Raw genomic sequence first — 25,140 nt, forward strand, 5'->3', positions numbered from 1 at the left:
CTCTGGGGTGCAGATCCACAGAGACACTTTGGGCATCAGAAAGGAAAGGTTTATGCTCAGAACGTGTTGCTTTCTCTTCTGTCCCCTTTCTGGGCCAAGTTTTGTTGATAAGGTACAAAGTCATTAGTGTCTGGAGTCAGCTAATCTCAGAATCCAGCAGTTGTACAGTGGAATGCTGTGTCTGTGTTGATGGGTCCCCAAAGGACTGAATGTCACAAATCTTAATAAATACCGGTAAGTTAGCAGAAACCTCTTTTCTAGGACTGGAGTTGTAGTTCAGTTGGTCGTGTTAGCTGGGTGTACCTGAAACCCTGGTTTGATCCCTAGTACCACATGAATCTGGGAGTAGGGGAACGTGCCTTTGACCTCAGTGCTTAGGAGGTGGAGACCTGAGGATCAGAAGTTCAGGGCCAACCTAGGGTGCCTGGAACCCCCTAGAACTGGTTTGGGGGGGTTGTCAAACCACCCTTTCACGGGGGTTGCATACCAGATATTTACATTGCTACCAATAACAGCTGCAAAATTACAGTTATGAAATAGCAACAAAGCTAATTTCATGGTTGGGTTCACCACAGCATGAGGAACTGTATAAAAGGGTCACACACAGCATTGAGAACCACTGCTCAAGAAAGGGGGCTGAGGGCCACCCTTTATTAGGAAGCTGCTCTTTGGCAAGTTGATCATTCCCTTGTGTCCCTCTCCCCTTGAGACGCCACCCACTGCCCTCGGCATCCTTATGGTGGTCTTCAGTGCTGCCATTTCACCGCCTGCCTCCACGCTACTCTCCGATGTGCTACCACAGGGTCTTTCCCCATTTTTCTCAGTGTGTTTCCCGTTGTAATCAAGCACTGTGTGATTTAGCATTTGTTATGCCGTGTAACTGGGTTTTTGTTTTGTCTTTTAATGCTTAGGATTACCTATACTAAACTCTGTCCTTGTACTTTGGGTTCCATCTGCTCCAGCTGTTTCTTTTTGTGTGTATTTAGAGCACATGAGCTAATTTTATAATGACCAGAATTTTTTTTTTCAAGTTGCAAAAATCAGCCCAAAGACAAAAGAATTGTGCTGTTGGCTGCTGATTTTTTAATGCTAATTTAGGATTGATACTTTTAATGCATTGATAATGACAATATTTGCATGGCTTTAAAAGGATTTCAGTTTGGGAATCTGCTTTAAATGTTGATTCATTCTTTTCCCGCATTCTTAGGCAGCCACATTAGTTGGAGTCTTTTTATATATAATGTTCTTTCCTTAAATAGTTAAAATTGTCTTGGAAATCTCATCACTGGCTATTCTAACTTAGCCTTCCATGGATCTTGCTGTTTATTTGGTTCACTGTGAACTTGGAGGTCAGAGCCTGTAGTCATTGCAGAATCTGGTAGCTCTCCACACAGGCTTCTGTTACCTAGGACTCCTAACTAGGGTAGGAGCTGGGGACTGGTCTTGTTGTCTCTCTAGCCCCTGTGGCTTTCACTGTCTCCAGCAACAGTAGCCTTCATTCTAGAGTCTTTCTTTTTTGGTTTTTGTTTGTTTGCCAATTCTAAACCTGTCCCTTTTTAATTGGTTTTTATTGAGCTCTACATTTTTTCTTTTTTCTCTGCTCCCCTCCCTTCCTCGCCCCTCCTGTTCTACCTCTCCCAATGTCCCCATGCTCCCAATTTACTCAGGAGATCTTGTCTTTTTCTACTTCCCATGTAGATTAGATCCATGAATGTCTCTCTTAGGGTCCTCATTGTGATCTAGGTTCTCTGGGATTGTGAATTGTGGGCTGGTTTTCTTTGCTTTATGTCTAAAAGCCCCTTATGAGTAAGTACATATGATGGTTGTCTTTCTGGGTCTGGGTTACCTCACTCTTTCTTAAAATCTGGCAACTGAGGTTGTGTAGATGCCACCACTGGTCTTGGGTAGCAGAGGCCTAGGCTGTGTTGCTGCACCTGAAACCTCCCAGCACCGAGGATTCAGATACCCTGTAACTGTCCTCATAAACAAGCCTTGCTCAGAAGGGCATTGAGCAGCTCTGGCAGCAGTATGCATGCAGCCCTGGGTAAAGAAGCAGGAATGTACATGCAGCCGTGGGCACGGACGCAGGAGTGTTGCGTGCGGCTGCGGGTACGGAAGCAGCCATTTACACTCCTTTGTAGGCTGGAACAGGAAGGTAGGATCAGTCCTGAGTCACTGAACTTCAAAACCTTCTTTCTAGGTAATTAGACCTTGAGAGAGGAGAGGAGGAATGATTCCAGAAGGTCTTGGGCCTCCTAATCTGGTTTCTGCAGTGACAACAAAAGAGAGACTCAGTCTCCAGTAAGAAGAAAGATGAGGATCAACACAAGAGGCTGTCCTCTGACTTCCCCATATTCTGACGGCACAAATGCTCCCACACCGACACACTTGCTACCCATTCACCATTCTTGTGAAACCAAACACAGATTTAGGTTTAAATGCATTCCCTGTGACAAGAGACTCGACTCCAAATGTGGTTAATTTCCTTATTAGACACACGTTGTTTTTTGGATTTTGTTTTGTTTTGCCAGCAGAATGAGAGATGTGTGGGTGTACACATTCATTAAAGTAATTGTTAGCACCTGTGCAGCACTTTACCTTGCTCTGAGAGCTTGCCCAAACTTTGGCTCTCATGGGGGAATAATTTTTGTTTCACAGATGGGAATAATTTGGGAGGTTGGGTGGGAAAGGAAAGAGTGACAGTTCCAGACCTGGACCATGATGCTGCCTGTAGCCCAGTGAACTGTGCACACTCCGGAGCCTCCTCTGCTTCCTCGGACATTTGGGAAGTCACTTCATGAGCGAGCTCTGCTGTAGCATTAGGTTCCTTATTAATGGGTCTGGAGATTGCTGGGAGAAAGCTAGTTTTACCTTCCAGCAGTGAGCATTTTAAACTCATTTTAGACCAGTATTTTTTTTTTCTTTTGGTATGTTTTGATTGTTGGTCGAGCCTCTTAACTAGTTTGACTAAAGACCAGCATCCAGTGTCAAGTTCTACCTAAATAGAGTTCGAATCATTTGTTCTCCTGTTGCTACTTCTTCCACTAGTGAAGTAAGTTAACGATCGCCTGCCTACCAAGTGTGGGGCTTTATTTTGTGTTCAGTGGACATCTTTGATAATTAAAAGAACTTAGTGGCTCTGTTCCATTTGCTGTTCCAACAAAGGAGAGGCTTTTGAATCTAACTACAGAGAGGGCCCTTAACTGTGTCTCTTACATTGCCGAGTCTTGTTTTCTTCGGTACTGATAATGTGTTTGCCACCCCGTAAATCTCATATATTGGCACTTTAACTTGGTACATGACTGGCACAGTTTGCCATGTGGGTGCCGCAATGACAGAAACTAAGCCGTCCCCAAGTCAAAGCTGGTGTTTGGGAGGTCCCTACAGTGTGATGTTCGGTTCTCTAGCCACTTTCTGATTCCTGGGAGCTAGTCTCACAACGAGCTCTTGAAGAAAATCCCCTGGGAGGTGATGTCTTCTGGGGATCCTGGGTCTGAGGACACCCGGAGACAAAGAACTTGTGTAAAGGTCATCTCCTGTCTCACTGCACTCATAGTAATTCCCCCGAATGTTACCTTTCCTAAGAACATGATTGACAAAAATACTGATTTTTTTTTTTTTGAGAAGTCAGTGGACGGTCCCTACTGACAAATGTAGCACCTTAGTGGTAGCTCCAGGTTCGTGTCCATATCTCTGAGAAGACAACAGGGAATGTTACATCTGGTTGTTTCCTAAGGCCAGTATTTCCTGAAAGAGGGGGACCTTACTGAGGAACTGGGACATTGCCAAGTGAGGAACACAGGAGAGGCAAGAAAGAGAGCTTTCTCAAAGAGCAGATGGTTAGACAGATGAGGGCCACAGAGACAGAGAGGGTGGTGGAGAGGTAGCTGCTGTACTTTAGTGTGGTACGTAAGGCAGGTGGAAGCACAGGCTAGCTCTAGGCAAGCCTGGGGAGGAGGGAGGCTGGAGAGACGAGTGTGAACCAGGTCGCTTGCAAAGACTAAGCATTTGGGGGCTGTTAGGTAGGTTTCTGTCTTAAGACAGGAAGAGACAGATTTTCACAGGTTTTTGGAGCAAAGAGTTTTTTTGGTTGTTAAGTAGTGAGTGTGTTTCTCGAGGAAGTTTAGGGGGGTCATAGGAAGCCAGTGTGCTGAAGTTTGCCATGGTAATGAAATGAAGTACATGCATAGGAGTTTCCTTGTTGTTATAGTTCGTAATGTAACAAAACCCTGGCTCAGCAGACTCATGAAGAATTGGCTATGCCAAACACTAGGACTAAAACAGCAACAAAACACAAGTCCCTGCCCTCACAACATTGCATCCTTATGGAAATGGTCCTGACTGTGCCCAGACCCATTAGCGTGATCTGGTCACATTTTTTCCTTTGGACTTTTATTAAAATGTTGTAAGTGCATTCTTTAATCCTTCAGTCCATTGTTCTGCCATCCAGATTGTCCTTTTAGATTATCTTGTACAGTCTGTACACAGTCCAGCTTGCTCAGCATGTCTGTGACTGGTAACAGTCAAGCTTTGCTATCTTAGAAGCAGAGGTGTGGCAGCATCTAGTGGGCAGTGCAAGGATTCAGAATCACGAGAAGATACAAAGTTTCAGAGTGATTGTTTAGAAAAACAATTTGAGACTTATAGAAGTACTGTCTATAGCTCACTCTCTTGCACATGGAGAGCTTTGTCAGATGGACAGTGTAATAACACAACTAATAAGATATAAATATTTAACTTGTTTTGTTTTGAGACACAGTCCTGCTAAATGCCCCAACAGCATCCTCCTGCTGGGATCACAAGACTGCCCAACCTAGTTCATTCCTACTTCTGTTTTGATTTCTTTTGTAGTGTTTGCTAGGCAAGTGTTGCTCCAGAGTGTAGTCTGTCTTACAGGATGTACTTGGAATAATGAACAAAATTGAGTTTTGTGGCTTGCTTCAATACATTTCAGTTGTATAGTTTGGTCACATACGTTTGGTTTTCAGGACAGGGTTTCTCTGTTAAACCCCTAGCTGTCCCAAGAACTTGCACTGTAGACCAGGCTATCCTCAAACTCACAGAGATCCGCCTGCCTTCTGAGTACTGGGATTAAAGGTACCTGTACATCTTGCAAATCTTGGGATAAACTTGAAAACTGTAGAAATAAAAGCACCACTGTTACAATAAAAGAAACTGGCATCTGTCCACGGAATAGTAGAGAGGACCAGGAAAAAGCTGCAGGCGCAGCCATCTGAGTTTCTTTCTTTCTTTAAGAGAAGTGTTGGCTTTTTTTCAGAATGATGTTGGGGAAAGTGTGTATCTACACGCAGAAGAATGGAACTAGATCCCTGTCTTCCATCCTGTGCAAAATCAGTCCAGAGTAAATCAGAGACCTGTGCATGGGACTTAGTTACTTTAAGATAGAAGCACAGACAAGGACTTTCTGAAAAAGTCTTCAGTGGCTCAAGACATAACAGCACGAGTTAAAAAGCTGCTGCCACTGCTGATTTACCAGCTGCTCATCTGATGGAATGAATACTCAGAATATATAAAATATCCCAGTTGATAATTGAACAAATGAATAGGCAGTTCTCAGAGGAAGTACAACATTTGACCAACAAATGAAAACAAGAAATGTTCACAATTCCTGACCAGTAGAGAAATGCAGATTAAAACTATATTGAGCCAATGGTAGTGTATGGGCGTGACCCAGCACTGGGGAGATTTTAGGTGGGAGGATTAGGAGGCTGAGGCCATCACTTACATAGTGAGTTCAAGACCAGCCTCAGCTACATAAGACGCTGTCTTAAAAACTCAAAAGGAAAAACTGCAATAAGATCCCTGTTGTCTGGAAAACGGGCAGCTGCTGATGAGGATGGTGGCAGCCCTCCTACCCTGCTGGTAGGAGTGTTAGCTGACTTAGCAACTATGGCGGTCAGTTTGGAAGGTCCTTAGAAAAACACAAGTAGAATTCCCATGTCATCTCGCTATCCTCGTGGGTAGCTGCCTAAAGAATCCTAAGTCTGAATACCTGCAGTGATACCTGCACACTGCAAGGTGTAGGACCAGCCCAGTTGTCCCTCAGCAGGCGAATAGATATAGTTAAAATGTGGTGTGAGTATACACCAGGCAGTTTTATTCGGACAAAAAGACAAAACCGTGCTGTTTGCAGGAAAATAGGCAGAACTGCAAATTATTATGTTAAACAAAATGAGCTAGACTCAGACAACTATGGCACATTTTCCCTAATATCTATATATCTATATACATAATACAATTTTATATATATAAGAACTATATGCTAAGAAGGGGCTAGTGAGATGAGGTATCAAGAGGGTAATGGTGGATGATCAAAGTATATTACACACATGTATGAAAATATCATACTGAAACTCAGCATTCATACAGTTACACACATGCGAAAAACACAGTTCAACATCTTGCTTGGTTCTTCCACTTGAGATTCCGATGCCTGTCTTCCCCTAGATCCCTTGTTCTGGCGCCCCCACCCCCAACCTCCACACACGTCCCACTCTCTGACTAGCGCAGTTCCCTTTTGCCTCCCAGGTTGCCTACCTTATAAGGCACAGCTCAGTGCTTTCACCTCCTCCCTCCTGGGCACAAAACCTTGAGATTTTCCTCAAGGCTTTGGTTTCTCACTAACCTCGGGGAAAACCAAATTAACTAAATGACATGGGCAGGTTTCAAGCAATGGGAAAGTTCTTCTCATGGAGGATGAATGATCTAAACTGACAGCAGCTTCTTTACTGACCATGACTGGGTCTTCTCCCTGCGGTGAACCCTGTCTTGTTAAACCAGGGCTAGCGTCTGAGCTCCCCTCTTCACGCAGTGCCCTCAGAGCAGTACAGATGCCTACACAGAGGCTTAGAGGAGCTCCTTTGCCATGGGGATCTCTTGGTTTGGAGGCTGCTGTTGAAAGGGCATTGCTTGCCTCCAGGTACCAGCCAGCACTGCGTGGAGACCCAGGTAGACACAGCCAGCTTGTATTTATCTCATCCTTCCCTGTGCCAACCTTCCTGCCAAGACAGGATAATAAAGTCGAGGCCCACTTCTGCCCTCAGGGATCTCGTTCACAGTCTGGTGCTAGGGACAGGAGAATGGTGCTGTGTGCTGGCTGGGGCCGGAGACAGGGCTGTGACCAGAAGGGAGCTGAGGGTGGCATCTGGGGCGGTTATCCTACGGCCTGTGAAATGTGACACTGTAGACTGTTAAAGAGACCGGGCCAGGGTTGGAGGGACTGGAGAGGTGGCTCATCAGTTCAGAGCGCTTGTTGCTCTTGCAGAGTTCCCAGGTTTGATTCGCTCCAGTCCCAGGTACTATGACTCTGACACCCTCTTCTGACCTCCTCAGGTGCTTAGTGCACTTACAGTGCACAGATGAACATGCAGCAAACACTGTTAGATAAAATGAGTAATTCTAGTAAAAGAGTTTTAAAAAAAATTAATTTTTAAAAGAGACCAGTGGACAGACCTAGGAAGAACAAAGCAAATTGTGGGGTTTTCTTATGTTCTTCCTTCCATGGTGCTAGGTAACCTCGGGTTTTATCCACTGTCAAGTGGTTTCCACATTTCAGTCTGAAAGTTTCGAGACTTATTATAACTTTAGTTGACCATCAGCCTAAATGATAGTTAATGGAGGTAGCTGTTCTTCAGAAGAGGACTGGTTTGATGTGCTTAGGAAAGAGTCTCTCTGCTTGTTTGGTGGGAACAATAGTTTCTGTCTCATCCCCCTCAGTATCTGCCTGTGTGTAAAACTAGGAAGTGGTTACGAGGGGAGATCTTGAAGCATGTAGCCAGACCCTGCCAGTGTGAAGTCGAAGCAATTTGTTCTTAGGGCTTCAGGATTCCCCTGAAGTGAGGAAGACATTATTTAGGAAGAGCGTGACTTCAGCTATATTTGTGGCAGAATATCAGCATGGACAGGGATTTGTGGGCAAGTACTTTTGCTATTAATAGTTGCCCAAATTACATTTTTAAGGAAAGAGTGCCCCCTACTGAGTACAGTGCTGTTTTTCTTAAACCCTTTCCCCTCCGTGATATATTTTTCTGGTCACCACAGTTGACTCTAGTTAGTTCATCTTGCAACAGAGGGACTACAGCAGCTGGGATCCTCCAAGGACCACCCAAATGGCACTTGGCAAATTTCAGAGCTTTGCCATCATTGTAATGCACTAACGGGGTCAGTGTTTTTCTTTGTTGTCTCCTGATGGGCACATCGGCAGCCAGAAGAGGCCTGTTGTAAAAAGTGAGTAGGGGAGAGTGAGGAACATATGGCCTAGATGGGGATCTATTAGGAGGCTGCATTCAGGGGGAGGAGCCACCGTTGCCACTGAGGTCCATCCCAGCCTACAGGTCACAAATCCACAGATCCCCCGGGGGGGTTGTTGATCATTAGTCCTTTAGCACTTGTGTGTCCTCTCGTGAGAAGTTGGGCACATGGACGCTAGCAAGCATCCAGTGTCAGAGCTCAGGCTTGTTATTTCACCATCTTGTAGTCGTCGTTCTTAGTCTGTTGGTAACACTTTTGGTGGCTTGGCTTAATCGATTACTAGGCATTTATCTTAGCTTTTTTTACTTTGCAGGACTATACAAGCATAAGGTGACTTTCCGGGGATGTGCAAACTACATGCTGAATGGATTTGTACTTGAGAGTGTGTCCATTTACGTTGTATAATTCATGAGGTGGTGTATTAAGATCATAGCTGGTATATGATCTTAATACACGGATAGGACTGAGAGATGGTCAGCAGCAGCTTCTGCAGAGGACCTGCTTAACAGCCCCCGGCCATCTGCAACTCCAGTTCTGGCCTTCACGGGCAGTGAACATGTGGTACACAGACAAGCGTGCAATACAAACACTCATACACACAAATCAGTATTTTAAAACACCACAGCTATAAGGCATTAGTGCTTAATATAAAATGTTTCTGTGTCTAAGTCCAATCTGTCATTTTTGTATCCAAAGAACCAAATGATATTATCCCCAAGAGTGGTGTGGGAAGTCCTTCTGATCGTATGGCTTTTATTGGTTAATGAATAAAGAATCTGCCTTGGCCTGTGATAGGGTAGACTAGAGCTAGGTGGGGAAAACAACTGAATGCTGGGAGAAAGAAGGCGGAATCAGGAGAAGCCACGTAGCTCCGCCAGAGACAGATGCCGGACAGAACCTTGCTGGTAAGCCACAGCCACGTGGTGATACACAGATCAATAGGTTAAATTAAGATAAAAGAGCTAGCCAATAAGAAGCTAGAGCTAATAGGCCACATAGTGATTTAATTAATACAGTTTCTGTGTGGCTGTTTCGGGACTGAGCAGGTGACAACAAACAAGTGGCCTCCTACAACATAAGAGTTTACTTTTGTTGTTTTTTGTGTTTAAGATGTATCTTGAAGAGGCGGATGCCTGAATAATGAATATTAACTGGCTGAATAGCAAATAGTCCTGAGAAAATGGTTTTAATAATATAAAATACTTGGTTATGACAATACTTAGGCCCAACACAACAGTCTTCATGTTCTTCTAGTCACCTGTTACCTTCTGAACATGACAGGAGGGTGGCGGCGGGACGGGTAATGGTTCTGTTTTGCAGCTTCATGTTTTTCAGACAATAAATATTGTGTAAAGAAATAAGAAGCAGCACAACTTAGGAAGAAGAGGCTAGGAAGACCTGGCTTTAGAGCTCCCTAGTTCTCAGTTAAGCAGAAATTTCCTAGACTACTTAATCTTTCTGACAATGTGGGCAGGCCTGGAGCCACTGAATACGGACACCTGGAGCAGCACCTGGGACTGAGGAGGTCTCCCCTGGATAGTGTGAACAATAGTAGCAGCAGTCATAGCTACAGTATCTCTGTTATCTCCATTTTACACAAGAGATTAGCAGGGAGATATGGAGTTAGCTTCCTCCTGAGTACTGTACACACAAATCCGTGCTCTTTATACAGTAGGTATTATTAGCCCCACTTTACAGTGAGGAAGTTTAGGCACAGATGTATTGACTTAAACCTCAATTGCAGAGCTAGGAAGAGCTGACCCTTGGATTGACCCCAGGCAGCCTGGCTCCAGAGCTCACATCCCTGGTCACTGAGCTGACGTCTGACCTAGTCAGCGCCATCCTAGGAACGTGATTTGTAAGATGTCATCTCTGTTGATGACGAAGCCTCCTGATTTTGGCGCATATATGAATGATGTGTATAAATTTTCTCACTGAGTCCAGCTTGCTAAGTGGTATCGCTTTGATGGGAGCTCCCTCGATTTTTCTGGATTTGGTGGCTATTGTCCCATTGGTGCCTCTAATAGCAACCTCACAGGTACTGCACCCATAAGGCATCCTTGTGTCCTCAGTGTGATTTGGTGAGAGGCTGTGGTCTGTTCTCTATGCCTCTTCTGGAGATCATTCCTTCCCCAGCTGTCACCGTCACCTCCTCCATCTGTGTTGGCCTCGCAGCCTCTTCAGGGCCTCATGTTGAATGTCCTCTGACATGATGCACATAGGTCAGTCACTGCCATTCGCTCGACTCTGTGCGGAAGACGGACACGTGCTGTGTTTTGCCAGAATCCGAGGGTCTGCTACAGTGAAAAGAGAACACTCTTGAGGCCCCTTTTAAAATCCTCGTGTTGGGGCTTGCTTGTGGCAGTAGAGAGGTCTAGAGAAAATGGTGGGTCTTAATGTTTTTGGACTTACTCCAGAACTAACTCCTTGGCTGGTGTACCTTACAAACTCAGGCTGTGCCAGGAATTGAATGGGTCAAGCTGTGGCATCTAAGGACCACTTCTTTGATGGAGGGTAGGGAGAGGTGGTATTCAGATGAGACTGTTGGCGCATGCCAAGTAGCCTTTCCCACCCTAGTATAGCTCTTGCCTTGAAGATGGGCTGAATTTTGTGACCACTCAATCCCTACATTAACATGTAAGACATTTAGTATCGGGTTCTCTGGATTTTGCTTCTTAGGAATACTGGCTCTTGGAACAGGGGGTCTCTAAGCAAACTCCAGAGCAGTCTTCTTGCAGTGTGTTCATGGAGCAGCACCTTCCTATTGGATATGTTCTGCTAAAAAGAATTTCCACACTGCGTCCCTTCTTGCCTGCCATGAACTTGGGTTTTCATGAGAGGCTCTGAGATACCCTGCACTGAATAAGTTCAAGTCTCTGTTTCCACTAGTATTTCTCTATTTCCTGTTCTGCACACATGTGTGCTATTTGGAATTTTAAAGCATTATTTCTTCAAAAGGTGCAGCTTCTCTGTAGTTTGTGCACTGTTGGGTATCATTCATCCTTCGCTAGTTCTGCCAATCCTGCTGTTGCTAATTCTCCAGACACCACCAGCTCAGTAGCTCTTTCTGCATCTTCCATAGATAAAGTAACATAGATTGATCCCTGTAGTAACGAGCGACGGGGCTGCGTCCCCAGCTCCCTGGCTGCCTGGCTAGCTTATGCCCTGAAATAATTACACGGACACTGTATTCTTTTAAACACTGCTTGGCCCATTTCTATCTAGCATCTTCTCGGCTAACTCTCGCACCTGGACTAGCCCATTTCCAATCAGGTGTGTAGCACCTTAAGGTGCGCTTACCGGGAAGATTCTAGCCTAGTTCATCCTGGATCAGAGCTTCATCGCATGTGTCTGCCTGGGAGCCGGGAGCAAGGCGTCTCTGTCTGAGGCATCTTACCTCACTTCCTCTTCCTCCCAGCATTCTGTTCTGTTTACTCCACCCACCTATGTTCTAAGCTATGAGCCCAAGCAGTTTGTTTATTACTTAACCAATAAAATCAACAGATTGATATATGACACTCCCACATCAGCATTATGACACTGCAGCATTATGGTACTTCTAGTATTTTCTGGGACGGCAGACCTGGTGGTTTGTACCATTTTGCATTTATTTTTATCCTTCTGCCTAACCCAGTGCTTACATGGGTAGGTGTGCCATTCCTTGAGTAGAGTGGTTTGCTAGCATTAGGAGCATAAAGAGGAAAGCCTTGTCAGGAAAGTATCCTTCTAATTCTGAGGATCCTAGCTAACGCGTCTTCCTATCAGCCAGAAGGAAGGACTGTAGTCCTGGCTCTCCCTCAGGGTTGCAAAGAAGTCCTCTGAGCAGAGGCTGTAAGACCGCATTGCATTCTGCGTCAGTGGGAACTCCTCTAAATTTCAGAACATTTATGTTTTTAACCACTTTTCCTAAAACAGGAGAGAGGAATCTGTAATAACAGATTGCGTCCCTCAGAACTAGCCTTGTTTAGTGAATCTCTTAGAAAGATGCTCATACGTGTGGAGAAGGTCCCAAAGAAAAATCCACACCTCCACACCACACACTTGGGATCTTCTGGATGTAAAGCAGAACAATGAAGGAGCAGTCACCAACCATCTCTGGTGATTGCTGCCTCATGTCACGTGCTCTGGGCAGTGCTCCTGGATGGAGCACTGGCAGGAGGTAGCGGGCTGCCTTGCTGAGCACTGCTCCACACAATGGTGGAGATCCAGTCTGCTTCTCTGATGAAGTGGGGGATCTCATTAGGCTTATGCACCACCATCTGGTAGACTTTCCCAACCCTGGATGTGTCGACACAAAGGGACGGAGTTCTTGAGAGGAAATAGACAGACACTTAGCCACACACTGTAAACGAGCATCCTACAGCATCCCATTCTCCCCCCCGAAGGTTTCTAAAGGCCCTAAATCAAGTATCAAGAACTCAGCCAGGAAAAATATAAACACTGGGATTTTTAGCAGTGAATATCAAAAGACTACAAGCTGTCTTGGGTGTTGGTTAGAAAGGAACAAGGGAAATGGGTCTGTGTTGATCATAAGCTCTCTTAGAAAACATGGCCACTCAGGAAATTATTCGCATTAAATCCAACAGCTTTTCCAAATTACTGAAGAGAATCATTTAGAAGTACCATTACAAAGATGACTCCTTTGATGTGTGAGAAAAGATTTAACTTATTTTTACGTAGTAAGTGTCCCAAGGACAGCCAGTAACTTTAGAGTCCCTCTGTCCATCATCGTGAGATACATTGCTTTCCTGTCTTCTGCAGTTCTCCTGCATTTCACACGATGACAAATTATGAAAAGCACTACTCATATTTCTGCCCAGTTCTCTCATTTTCCACTGTCTACATAAATATTGCAAACTGAAAGTTTACTTCCTAGCTCCTGATGGGCAGCAGGCTGCCCTGAACTTGAAGACAGACGGCTGACCGGTTTCACTTCAGTCTGGCTTGTTTCCTTTGGTGGCCACATGCACGAACCCTTACCCTGACAGCACAGGGCCCTCGCCCACTTGTTCCTCACAACTGCTCTTATTAAAAACCTCGTCTCACATTGCCTGTTGTCTAGGCTACTTGCTCCCTGACCAACTCACTTCATTGGTGACCTGCTTTGTCCTACCTCTGCATTTCTTCAAGCTTCTTTTCAGTTTCAATAATGATGGGGTGTTCCTGTCTCTCCCCCTCCCGCCCACTGCTAGTGTTTGTTTGACTTAATTTATGTGGTGTTTGATATTTGTTCAACTTGTCAGTGCACATAATTGTCCCCGTAACTTGACAAAGGACACATGATGTATTTTCATTCTTACAAATGTATTGTCATATTCATCCAGTACTATTCAGAAAAATTCTTTTCCATATGTAGGTATAGCATTTCAGTGGCGTCGCCAGTTTCATGAATTAGCTCTATACTGCATTTGAGTAACTTGAATTTGGTGGGTTTGACTAGACTCTTCAGCTACATATCTGGGATACTTGGGGTGCCGAGGAAACACCGCAACCCAGCTTTTGCAGTATCCTGCTGTTTCTTTCTTGGCCTACTAAGCAAAGAGATGATTTGGAAAATGCTTGTGTTCCATCGTTTTCTGCCTTTATCTGGTTTAAGCCATGGGAATAGAGCCCGTGGGTTTGGTGATGATTGTCCGGAACCGTGTCCTCCTGAAAGTCTAGCCTTGTTGCTTTTCTGTAAGTGTGTCAGTCGCTTTGGGGGCTACACATCTGTCTGTTCGTTTTGCAAGATTTGCTTTTGCTTCAAGACAGCTTTGTTTTTGTTTTGTTTTTTTTTTGTTTTGTTTTGTTTTTCGAGACATGGTTTCTCTGTAGCTTTGGAGCCTGTCCTGGAACTAGCTCTTGTAGACTAGGCTGGCCATGAACTCACAGAGATCCTCCTGCTTCTGCCTCCAGAGTGCTAGGATTAACCGCACAACCAGTTTTTTGAGTCATATTTGAATATTCATGTGAATATTTGTGATCAAGAATGATAACTTTTAGTCATAAAATACTCTTGAGCAGAGTACAACAGTGTGGTTTATTTTTTTAAAAAACTTAATGTAATAAACTTTTCATTCTAAATTATGTACACTTGTAGTATTCTGTATAACTGATTTTAAAGTTTATATTGGCGTCGGAATTGAATTACTGCTAATAATTTACCTAGCGATGCCTTAGAGTTTTCTCAGCATGCTCATACATTTCAAAGGCAGCAGGACACATAGCATAGCAGACCTGTGTAATTGAAATGCGGTTTCTTTTGGTTCATTGACTTGTCTTCTAGGTAGATTTTGGGCCAGCAAGATGACTCAGTGGGAGAAGGGTTTGCTAACCAGCCTGTCAGCCCCCGTTCGGTGCCTGGACCCCACAGTTGTTCTCCGATCTCTGCATATGTGAGCGTAGGCACACACGGCAAATACGTGTCAAAAAGAGTTTAGCAAGACTTGGCATGCAGTTAGCTTCATAGACTGAGTCATAGGTGACTGACAGGGATAGAGGGAGGGGGAGCCATAGAGAACTGTTCACTTTGAAAACTGGCGTGAGGGAAATGGATCAGCACGGGAAAGCCAGCCCACCTGAGCTCAGTTCCTGGCGTTCACATAAAAGGCAGATAAGGTTGTCTGACTCTAATCCCAGCAGTCGTGTAGCAAGATGGGAGGTGGGGGCAGGAGAATCAGCTAGAAGCAAGCTGTAGGTCAGTAGCCTGGAGTACAGGAAAGTACAGAAGCTAGAAAGACCTACCTTAAAACAAGGTGAAAGAACGGATTCCTGAAAAGTTGACAGATAGCTTCCATGTGCGTATCAGGGCACTCACATGCTGGCGCTGATACACACTGGCACTTAACACGTACACATGTACACACAGTAAATTTGAAAAGTAGTTTATGCCTAGTAGCTCTCTGACATTTTATAAATCCTGTTATTAAGTGTTCATGGTGGCTTTTCAAACTCATCTAGAGCAGTAATTTAGAAGTAGGGAGAACTTTTGGAACTATCTAGTTCTCTTTGAAATTGTTTACATGTCCCCACAGGCACTAATCTGTGGTAGGAGGCCCAGGTTGTGAGTGCTAGGTCCATCCCACAAACTATTTCATAGGTCTGTGTTGGTTAGAAGTGATAGTCATGGTCTCTGCTGCTATACGGTTGGTTTACTCACAGAGGACAGGAAAAACCTTCCAAGTGCCATGTCCTGGGTCAGTTATGAGCCCGTGTTTGCAGCATGTCTATGCATTGTTCGGTTAATGTTACACATAACCTTGCATTTCTGTAACATGTTTTACATTGCAAATGTCCTGTAACCACTGTTAAGATTACTTTTCATTTTAAAATCCCACTGGATGATATTTTAATAGAAACTAGTTTGTGAATCCAAGTAAATGAATTCATAGCATGTATATGATTAATTAGAATACATTATAAATGTAAATCAATTAAAATGGCATGGTGGAGCCAGCTGTGGTGGGACACGCCTGTAATCCCAGTACTGCAGACACTAAGATGGGAAGAGAAGTTTGAGACGAGCGTGGTCAGCATAGCAAAACCCTACCTCAAAACAAAAAACAGGAACAGCTGGAATGGCTCAGCTCAGCTGGTGAGTCCCCTTCCACCCAAGCCTGACAACCTGAGGAAACAGGTTGACTCCTACAAATTGTCCTCTGACCTCCACAAGTGTGACGTGTCTATGTGTGTGAAGTCACATACATGCAAAGTGGAAAAAATGTAATCAAAATGTGTAGTCACAGGGCATTATATGTTGTTAATGGTCCCACATTACAGTGTAGTCAATGAGAACATGAACTTTTTGAAGGTGAGTTTATATACGAAAGACTGAGGAAGCTTTCACATGTTAATAGAAACAACCCTGTCCCCAATGGTTACCAGTGTAGAAACTTGTTAGCCCATCGTCAGTCACACATTAAGAAACAGCAGTCGTGGCTGGGCAGTGGTTTGATGGCGAGGCTCTTGCCGTGCAAGCCCCAAAGACTAAGTAAAGCCACGCTAGTGCAGACAAGTGAAGTAGAGTGGGAATCCTGGAAGCTCGCCCTTCAACCAGGCTGCTGTGCACAGCAGTGAGACCCCTTCCAGGTCTAGGAAGGTGAGCACCCAAACTGCCTAGGCTCCCACAAAGCCAGGACAGGCAGTAGGATAAAAAACCCATTGCCATTGTTCTTGGACTTCCCACAGGGCAGGGAACCCTGATTGCTCTTTGGGCTGACAAGGGAGGGGGACTTGATTGGGGGAGGGGGAGGGAAATGGGAGGCGGTGGCGGGGAAGAGACAGAAATCTTTAATAAATAAATTAATTAATTAATTAAAAAAAGAGACCCCTTGTGAAGACCAACACCCAGGGAATGCTCTGACCCCCCTCCCCCCCGACGCCCATGGAGCTACCTGCCTATGCACACTTAAACAAAACTCAGAATAGTGGGGGGGGGGTGACTCACTCCTTCAATCCAAACACTCCTGGGGGCTGAGGCACTAAGATGTAGCTTAAGCTACAGGGTGACGCTGTACCTGGGAAGAAAGGGAAAGAGGGAGTAGTCAGAGTTTTTTTTGTCATGCCAAAGAGAATGGTCATCCAACTTGGGAGAACTTAGCTTGTTTCTCTGCAAGGCAAATAAGAATTGTTTGTTTTTTCACTCTCAAGGTGCATCGTTGCTGAGTAGCCTAGAATAAAATCTCCCGTGAATTTGCTTTGCAGTGTGAACGTTTTATGTGCCATCGCTGCCTGTGCAGACTTGATAAATGTTGCATTGGGTAAAGGTGGAAGAGCTGCCCTTCCCTGTGGTTCTTCCTGCTCCGAGAGAGAAAGCCAGCTGTGGCCAGTAACAGTCCATCTAGAGAGAACACAGCTGTCCCGATGCTGAAGGACAGGATTTTGTTTTGTTTTGTTTGCCTGTCTGCACGTGATCACGTCCAGTTTAGTAGTCACGTCTCTTTCTTGGTCACCTGGGGAAGAAAAGAGACTGAAGTCACCCATCAGCATGTTTCTTGTTTGGGGTTTTGCTTTTTAACTTAACCAGGGACTGTTTCACTGCACATAGAACTTTGCCTCCCTTCACTTTTCTCGCCCGTGCAGTGAAGGGACGGTTGAGTCCAGCTCCTGAGAACTGAGCCTAGCTCAACTGGAGCAGTCAGTGCTGTGCCCCTTGGTGAGGAGTTCTCGGCCATGGGGCTCATCGTACACTAGTATTTTCTTTCCTGGCTCCGTCCTTTGTCCTTCTCTTCCCATGGTAGCAGTATGTGTATTTGGTGTATGAATTTCTGCTGGAGTGAGGGCCTACAGGTAGCTGTGGGCGCTGTATGTCTCAAATAACCCGGGTCTTTTTTTCCAAATTTTCTCTTCTGGACACCAAGAGAATCAAGAGTCTTTTCCGTACAGTTACTCGAAGTCTACACTATTACAGGAGTGTTTTTCTGAGCCAATTAACTGTGCTAACCATAGCCAGAAAGCATTTGTTTGGACATTGTAACTTCTGTTATGCACTCTAATAATGAACAGAATTAATGCATTTCTTTAATTCTGGAAGTAAAATGGTTGCCTCAAAGACTAGAGGAGGAGGGAGAGAAATTGATGAAGCCCAAGCTGGCCAGCAGTTTTGAATCTTCCTGCTTCAGCCTCCCCCCAGGTGCTGGGATTACAGAGTTGTGCCCCAAGACTTGGCTCACAAAATCAGACTAGTGCCCTTAGCAGCTGAGCCAACTCTGTAGCACACACTTAGATTCAGCCCTTTCTGTTATTATAAAGCCGGTCAGGGATTTCGCCATGTTAGTAGTGAGGATAAAATTGCCAAGCTAAAATTAACCACTTAACTTTTTTAAATGGTAGGATTCTGCATGTCATTGAGAGTCTTCTGTGTCTTCATTGTGCAGAGCTGAAGTTTTCGTCGGGCTCTTTGGGATTTTTTTCAGGGAATAGAGTATTAGACTGTTTCATTCAAGACTAGAAATACTTTGGTTTATATTGATAGATTAATTTAGGAATGATGAAAAGCCCTCTTAATAAATAACTTTGAAATCTTGGCTTAGCTGGTTAAAGAATCTGAAAATGTTTCCCTTGCTGAGACATGCATGCGGCCCCTGGAGAGTTACAGCTTGTCACTTGGGGTAGTATTAGGGAAGCACTAATTGTCTAATAGCTGCCAAGGGACCAAGTACAACCCTGGTGCCTACTTTTATTGCTTCTCCCTCACTAGTTATGTGCTCCCCGAGTTCTGTCTTCTCCCTTATTCTGTCTCTACATCTACAGTATCGATTTGCTTTATTTAGTCTAATGCCATTCTTTATGCAGTGACACTTTCCACGTACCCCACTTTCAAACTTCCAGAGAGTGAGCCAAGGTGTACAATATCATCTAGTATAGAGTGTCTTTGAACCAAGGCACATTATTGGACCAGCTCACTATGAACTACAGGAGGGGTCAGTATACAACAGAAGGAGAGGTGACGGAGGTGACATCTGGGGGGAACCCCATCATGTCACTAAAAGGTACAGTGTATCAGGCCCAGCAGACTTGGTGTTACCCATAGGAAAATGGTGAGAATGCAGATCATCCTGGAAGGTCTCCTATAGGCAGAGACTTGATAATCACACAGAAACTATAGTAAGTACAACACTGCTTGGTCAGTGACTCGGAGTATTCCTAGCTAGCTCATACATCTTAAATTAACCCATTTCTATTAGTCTGTGTATCACATGAGGCTGTGGCTTACCAGTAAGGTTCTGGTGTCTTTCTCCTTTGCCAGCTACATGGTGTCTGCCTTCTTTCTCCCTGCATTCAGTTTAATTTTCCTGCCTGCCTATATTCTGCCCTGCCATAGGCCAAAGTAGCTTCTTTATTAACCAGTGTAAGAAAACATATTCATAACATACAGAGGGAAATCCCACATTAGTCTCCCAGTGCTTTGAGGAAGGCAAAAGTTTAGACAGATCCTCAATTATATATCATATTCCAGTGGGTATGTAGCCTGCTAGAAAGGACTAACTAGCGGCCTTAGACATGTGGGAGGAAATTTTGTACTGAAGGCATGTGAGAAAAGGAACGGGTATTGCTGGCAGGAGAGAGAGAGAGGTGTTTGTGTGTGTGAGAGAGAGTGTGTGTGTGAGAGAGACAGAGAGAGCACATACATATGCCAAGACATGTGAATTATTGACATCTTAATGCTGTAAGAACAGGGCATGCCTGGCATGTAAGGTGCTCTAGGAAGGGGCTTACTTTATGGACCTGATGAGGTTAGTAAGATGATTAGACCAGACGTTAATATAAGAATAATAAATAGTATAATAATGACCTCTACAAGAAGGGAAGGGTGGGGCTTCACTTAGTGTGCAGCAACTGTATTCTGTCAGTGTAGAAAGAGCCAAGGGTTAGAAACCTAACACCAGGCTGAAATGGGCCTTTAAAGTCCTAGGTCAAACATAACATGTCTTCTGAGGAATGCTTAGGAAAACAAGGAAGGAAGCTGCGTATACCCCACCCATCCCCCCATCTGTTAGTGTTACTCTTTAGGTTTATCCAAACCTTATTCTTGTCTTTAAGTCTTTAGGGTAGTTTTTCCCAGACATGATTTGGCTTTACTAAAATCATTTAACTTGAAAAGCCTGAAATGCACGAGCACGCTTTGAGGTAATAATAGCCATGGTACCCCACGCATGCACGTACACACCTGCCATGCTTAACCAGCCGTTAGACTTCCTGGGCTTCAAGGTTTTGGTTAAAAAGGGAGTTTGTAGTCTCCAACTGTAGTGTTCCTTGGCTGGCAAACCATTGCTGTGTACACAGGCATACATACCTGGCAGAACTGGAGCCGGGTCTGTCCATGCGTGGAAGGTGTGCTTACGGTTGTAAGCCGTGGAAGTATTTGGAGAAGGCTTATTTTCCTTCCAGCAGACTGGGTTCCATTTCAGAGAAAAAGAAACCAATGAGGTATAATTTCTTCCTGGTGTGAAAATTAGAATGATCTATGTTTTGCTGGATCTGAGACCCCAGTGTTTTGTAAATTATACTATTTTATATTCTATGAAGGAAGAAAAGTTACCTATGAAAGTACAACTTCTGGTTGCATGGGGCCATTCAAATTTATGTGATAAAGTATAAAAAAAATGCACATTTTAGGATTAATTATATAAAATTATTTTGAGAAAACTGAAACACTTTGTTTATATTTGTAGATTAATTTAGGAATGATGAAAACTCTCTTAAAAATAACATCAAAGTTCCAGACTTAATCAGAAGTGCAGAGTGATAAAAATATTAATTAATATGGAAGACATTCAATGTTAGAAGCAGTGGGACATCCCTTAGGACTGCTGAAGGTGTTACGTGGCTGTTCCTTCACTCTGTGTGTGACACTCACTCTGTACTCCCTGAGCTTGGATGCAGAGAATAGATGACTACTCCAGTAGGGTGAGACCTGCTTGTTGTAGTGGTCACTCTGAAGGAGGGCTGTGGAAGGGTGAACTGACAAGGTCTCTGAGTAGTAGAGGAAACCAGAGTGAGTGGAAGTGACCTGTGTCAGTGAGAAGTCAGGAAATAGCCTGTGCAGAAGAACCCTGAGCCAGGTGTCCTGGGTGCTGGGAGGACCCGGCAGAGGGCGAGCCTGGGGGGCACGCTCTCTGTCAGCTGTGGATTTGCCAGGGGCTCAGCCAGACTGGAGCGCCCCCTGTCCCCAGCAGTCCTTACCCTGGAACAGGCCTGTGACAGACCCTTCTTAGTTGAGAAGCTTCTTGGGGCTCCTCAGTTTGTTTCCTTCCAGGTCCTTGAAGTGTTCTTTCTTCAAGTCTTAAGGGAGCTGCCTTTAGGCAGGGAGCTGGGCAGTTCAGGGGAAATACGTTCCCGCATCCTACTTTTTCCTCTCTTTACGTCCTGTCTGCCTTTCTTGCTTCCTCTCTTCCTCTGACATCATCAAGAACATACTACATCCATCATCTACATGGAAACAGCCAGATACTGCTAAGCACCTGAACCACCGTCAAAAACAGCGTTTTCATCCGTTGGAGCAGTTTTGATAGCAGGAATGTTTGCCATGTGCCCCGACTGCCCATTTGTAAGATTCGGAGTCTTCCTAAATGCAGTTAGAGCCATTTCTGACACTGTGCTTGCTGTGTGGTTCCCAGCCCTGCACAACGTAGGTATTTCACTGCAGTCAGATGGGCATTTCCTCTCTGCTCCTGTTTGTTTTGTGTTTGGTTTGCTTTGCTGAAGCTGCTGCCGCAGAGTTATGAATAACTGGAAAATTCCTAGACAAGTTCGAAGTTGACATTTTAGGGAGTTCAAGGTCATCATTCCTGACGTTTCCACAGTACTTCCTCTTCCTTCCAGGGTAGCAAACTATTATTCTCTAACTTTACTGGCTTTCAAAAAAAAAAAAACAGTTATTGAAGTTAGTCTATAGTTTTAAAACTTGGTACTTCTCTCAGAATAGAGGTACTTAGTGTTCCGTTTGAAATCTATGCGGTGTGGATGAATATGCATATGTACATCGAGATGGATATGTTTTGAAATTAGTGATCTTCCAGAGAGTGCTGCTTCACCTGTTAGACTTTGTGAAATTAGTTCCCAAAAATTAGTTCCTAGCTTAAAGATGATCTTAATTCTGGTGACGTGTCAGAATGTTTGTGGCAGGTCATTTCCACTCTAGTTATGAATACCAAGTGCATCATCATTATGTTCTTGTTCTGGGAACATGCAGACTTGAACATTCAGGCAGTGCTAAGTTATTTTAGGATATAGTTCTAGTTAAATTCAACCTTTACTTAGTTCATTATAGAAACTAAGCATACCTCCCCGGTTCTGTGTACGTTGACACGAAAATTAGAAATTCTGGAGTAAGGGTAATAAGATACAAATAAGATGTGCTTCTTGTGTATTATAATATTGGTGTGGTGGGCAGTCTGTGTTAAAGCAGTGGTTAATATTTTGGGTTAGTTTTGGTAACTGCTGGGAAGGACCTGCACTGATATTAGTAAGCGTACAACCTCTGTGTAAAACCTTTTTTTAGAGATACTATTTTTATTTATTTATTTATTAAAAATTTCTGCCTCCTCCCTGCCACGCCTCCCATTTCCCTCCCCCTCTCCCAGTCAAGTCCCCCTCCCTCATCAGCTCGAAGAGCAATCAGGGTTCCCTGACCTGTGGGAAGTCCAAGGACCACCCCCCTCCATCCAGGTCTAGTAAGGTGAGCATCCAAACTGCCTAGGCTCCCCCAAAACCAGTACGTGCAGTAGGATCAAAAACCCATTGCCATTGTTCTTGAGTTCTCAGTAGTCCTCATTGTCCGCTATGTTCAGCAAGTCCGGGTTTATCCCATGCTTTTTCAGACCCAGGCCAGAGATACTATTTTTTTAATTTATTTAACTTATTTATTTTATGTGCATTAGTGTAAAGGTGTCAGATCCCTTGGAACTGGAGTTACAGACAGTTGTGAGCTGCCATGTGGGTGCTGGAAATTGAACCTGGGTTCTCTGGAAGAGCAGCCAGTGCTTTTAACTGCTGAGCCATCTCTCCAGCCTCCTTTTAGGGATGTTATTAAAGTTGATGGTAGCAGCTGACTTTCAACAGTATCCACATTAAGCACAGTAATGATTATGTACATTGTGTTCATACTTTACCTCAATCTTCTGTGGGTTCTACCATTGTCTTTTCAAGTACCTGTAACCAGAGTGTAAAACAACCACACTGTTCACTTGTCCTTGGAAATTATCGTTGGTTCTTTTTTTTTTTTTTATCTGACTTTCTCTTTGTCCTTGTTTCTCCCTTGATTTTAGCCGAGAGATGGAGAATAAAGAAACCCTCAAAGGATTGCACAAGATGGACGATCGCCCAGAGGAGCGAATGATCAGGGAGAAACTGAAGGCCACCTGCATGCCTGCCTGGAAGCATGAGTGGTTGGAAAGGAGAAGCCGGAGAGGCCCTGTGGTGAGCTCTGAGGGCACTGCTCTGGGAGGGAGCCTAGAGGAAGTGAGAAACTCAGCAGTCGCTTCCTATTTCCTCAGCTAAACCATAATTAAAACCCTGCTCATTAGACAACTTAAACGACTGTAAGAAAGCATTTGATGGAGCGCCTGGAGCCACACTGCCCTCTAATGTCAGCGTCTGTGCCTCAGCAATTTCATAACGTACTTCCTAAAAAATCTGTTTATTTGTGATGGTAAGAAACAGTTAGATTAAGTAAACCCAGGAGTTAAAGATAAAATTTCTGGAGTTTGTCAAAAGAATAACCAGGTTAAGAAAGACAAGGATACGGTGTGCTGTGCTGTGATTTTTTTTTTTTCTGCTAAAACATTGAGAATGTATTGTGGATGCACTTCTGCATTAATACACAGGAAGAAGAGCCTGGATTCTGTTTATAGTTTTCTTTTGAAATAGAGATAGCAGTGATAAGATTTATTACACTCCAGTCAGGACCTGATAAAACTGCCCCATAATCTTCTAGCCTTCATCTTTATCCCACTGACCTCCTTTAAGTTTAAATTAATTAGCTAAATATGAAAGTAAAAATTTAAACTTCCAAACGTTATTTTATGTGTATTAGTGTCTTGCCTGCATGTTGTATGTGTATAACATACATAACCTGGTACCCACAGAGGCCAAAAGGCCTCGGATCCCCTGGGACTGTACTTGCAGATGACTGTGAGTTGCCATGCAGATGCTGGGATTCAAAACCCAGGTGCTCTAGAACAGCAGCAGCCAGCACTGCTAACCGCTGAATCATCTCTGACCCCACCACACCAAAGTGTAAACCTAGCTGTCAGTCATATTAGTCACCTTCAGGTGCTGGACAGTTATGTGTGACTGGTGGCTGCCTTTGGTGCCGCCCACGTGCTGTTGTAGGCCTTGCAGCTAACTGGCCTCTGCTTCAGTCTCTCAACAGCCCCAGGTCTTTAGACTCCTCCATTGAACTGCTCTCTCTTGTGCAGTACCACGGGAAAACTCGAAACGTCCCTGCCTGCCTTCTCTCTTTGCCACCATTATGGCCAAGTAGGCTTCTGCACCTTTCCTTCTTGTGGGGCTTCTGGAAGGGTCCTTCATCATTTTATTCATTGCAGACGATGGGGAAATCATGGGCTTAGCTTAGAGTGTTTTACTGAAACAGCTTCTTGAGGTGGCAGTTAGGAGAGGCATATTTTGGGCTGGAGAGAGCACTGGCTGCTCTTCTGGAGGACATGGTTCAATTCCCAGCACCCACATGGCAACTCACAGCTGTCTGTAACCCCTGTTCCAGGGAACCCAGTGCCCTAGTACAGACATATCTGCAGGTGAAACACCAATGTACATGAAAGTAAGTAAGTTGTAAGAATAGGGTTATGTTTCCACTCGGCTGCTGTAGAGCGCTCCTGGGTAATGAAAGCCATCCCAAAAGAGCTTGCTCCTCTGCAGCCTCTTGGAGTGGTGTCATATGGCAAAGCCAACCAAAATAATGTTATAGCATTTAATACAAAATTTTTATCACTGTCTACTTTCCAGTAAATACTTAAATACATTGCCTATATATATGTAGGACGGGGTGCAGGGGGAGAAGAAGAGATGTGCAAAATATGAAATATAACGTGATCCTTGAGCATTATTGCCTGAATTTTATTACTCACAGATTTCAAATTATCCTTAAGAAGTTTATTGTCTACTTGGGAGGTCTAATTTTGTTTATTTTTATTTTTTATTAAATTGCCTTCAAACCTCCTCAAAACAGCAAATAAAAAATAAATAGCTCCAGATGGGAAATTAAGGCTTCTACACGGCAAGTTAAATGGTGTGTAAAATAATGCAAAAGACTTAATGAGTAGGTGCCAGATGTGTGGAGTGAGCAGAAGAGCAAGAAAGAGCTAGGAAAGATGAAAACATGTAGATTGGGGGGCCAATAAAATGGCTTAGTCAAGGGCTTGCTCCAGG

The 25,140-nt window shown here is 44.2% G+C and overlaps 1 protein-coding gene across 1 annotated transcript in view; it reads left to right on the forward strand.

Annotated features, from left to right (window-relative positions):
- Map3k1 (mitogen-activated protein kinase kinase kinase 1) overlaps positions 1-25,140 on the forward strand; it is a 65,563-nt gene that overhangs the window by 13,283 nt on the left and 27,140 nt on the right. Inside the window, exon 2 of the mRNA XM_041663549.1 lies at positions 23,019-23,169. Within this exon, the coding sequence (XP_041519483.1) occupies positions 23,019-23,169 (151 nt within the window). The remainder of the gene's footprint in view (positions 1-23,018; positions 23,170-25,140) is intronic.

This window comes from Microtus oregoni, unplaced genomic scaffold, assembly GCF_018167655.1.
Source record: "Microtus oregoni isolate MIOR12 unplaced genomic scaffold, Mior012 000014F_ref0000157, whole genome shotgun sequence".
Lineage (NCBI taxonomy): Eukaryota > Metazoa > Chordata > Mammalia > Rodentia > Cricetidae > Microtus > Microtus oregoni.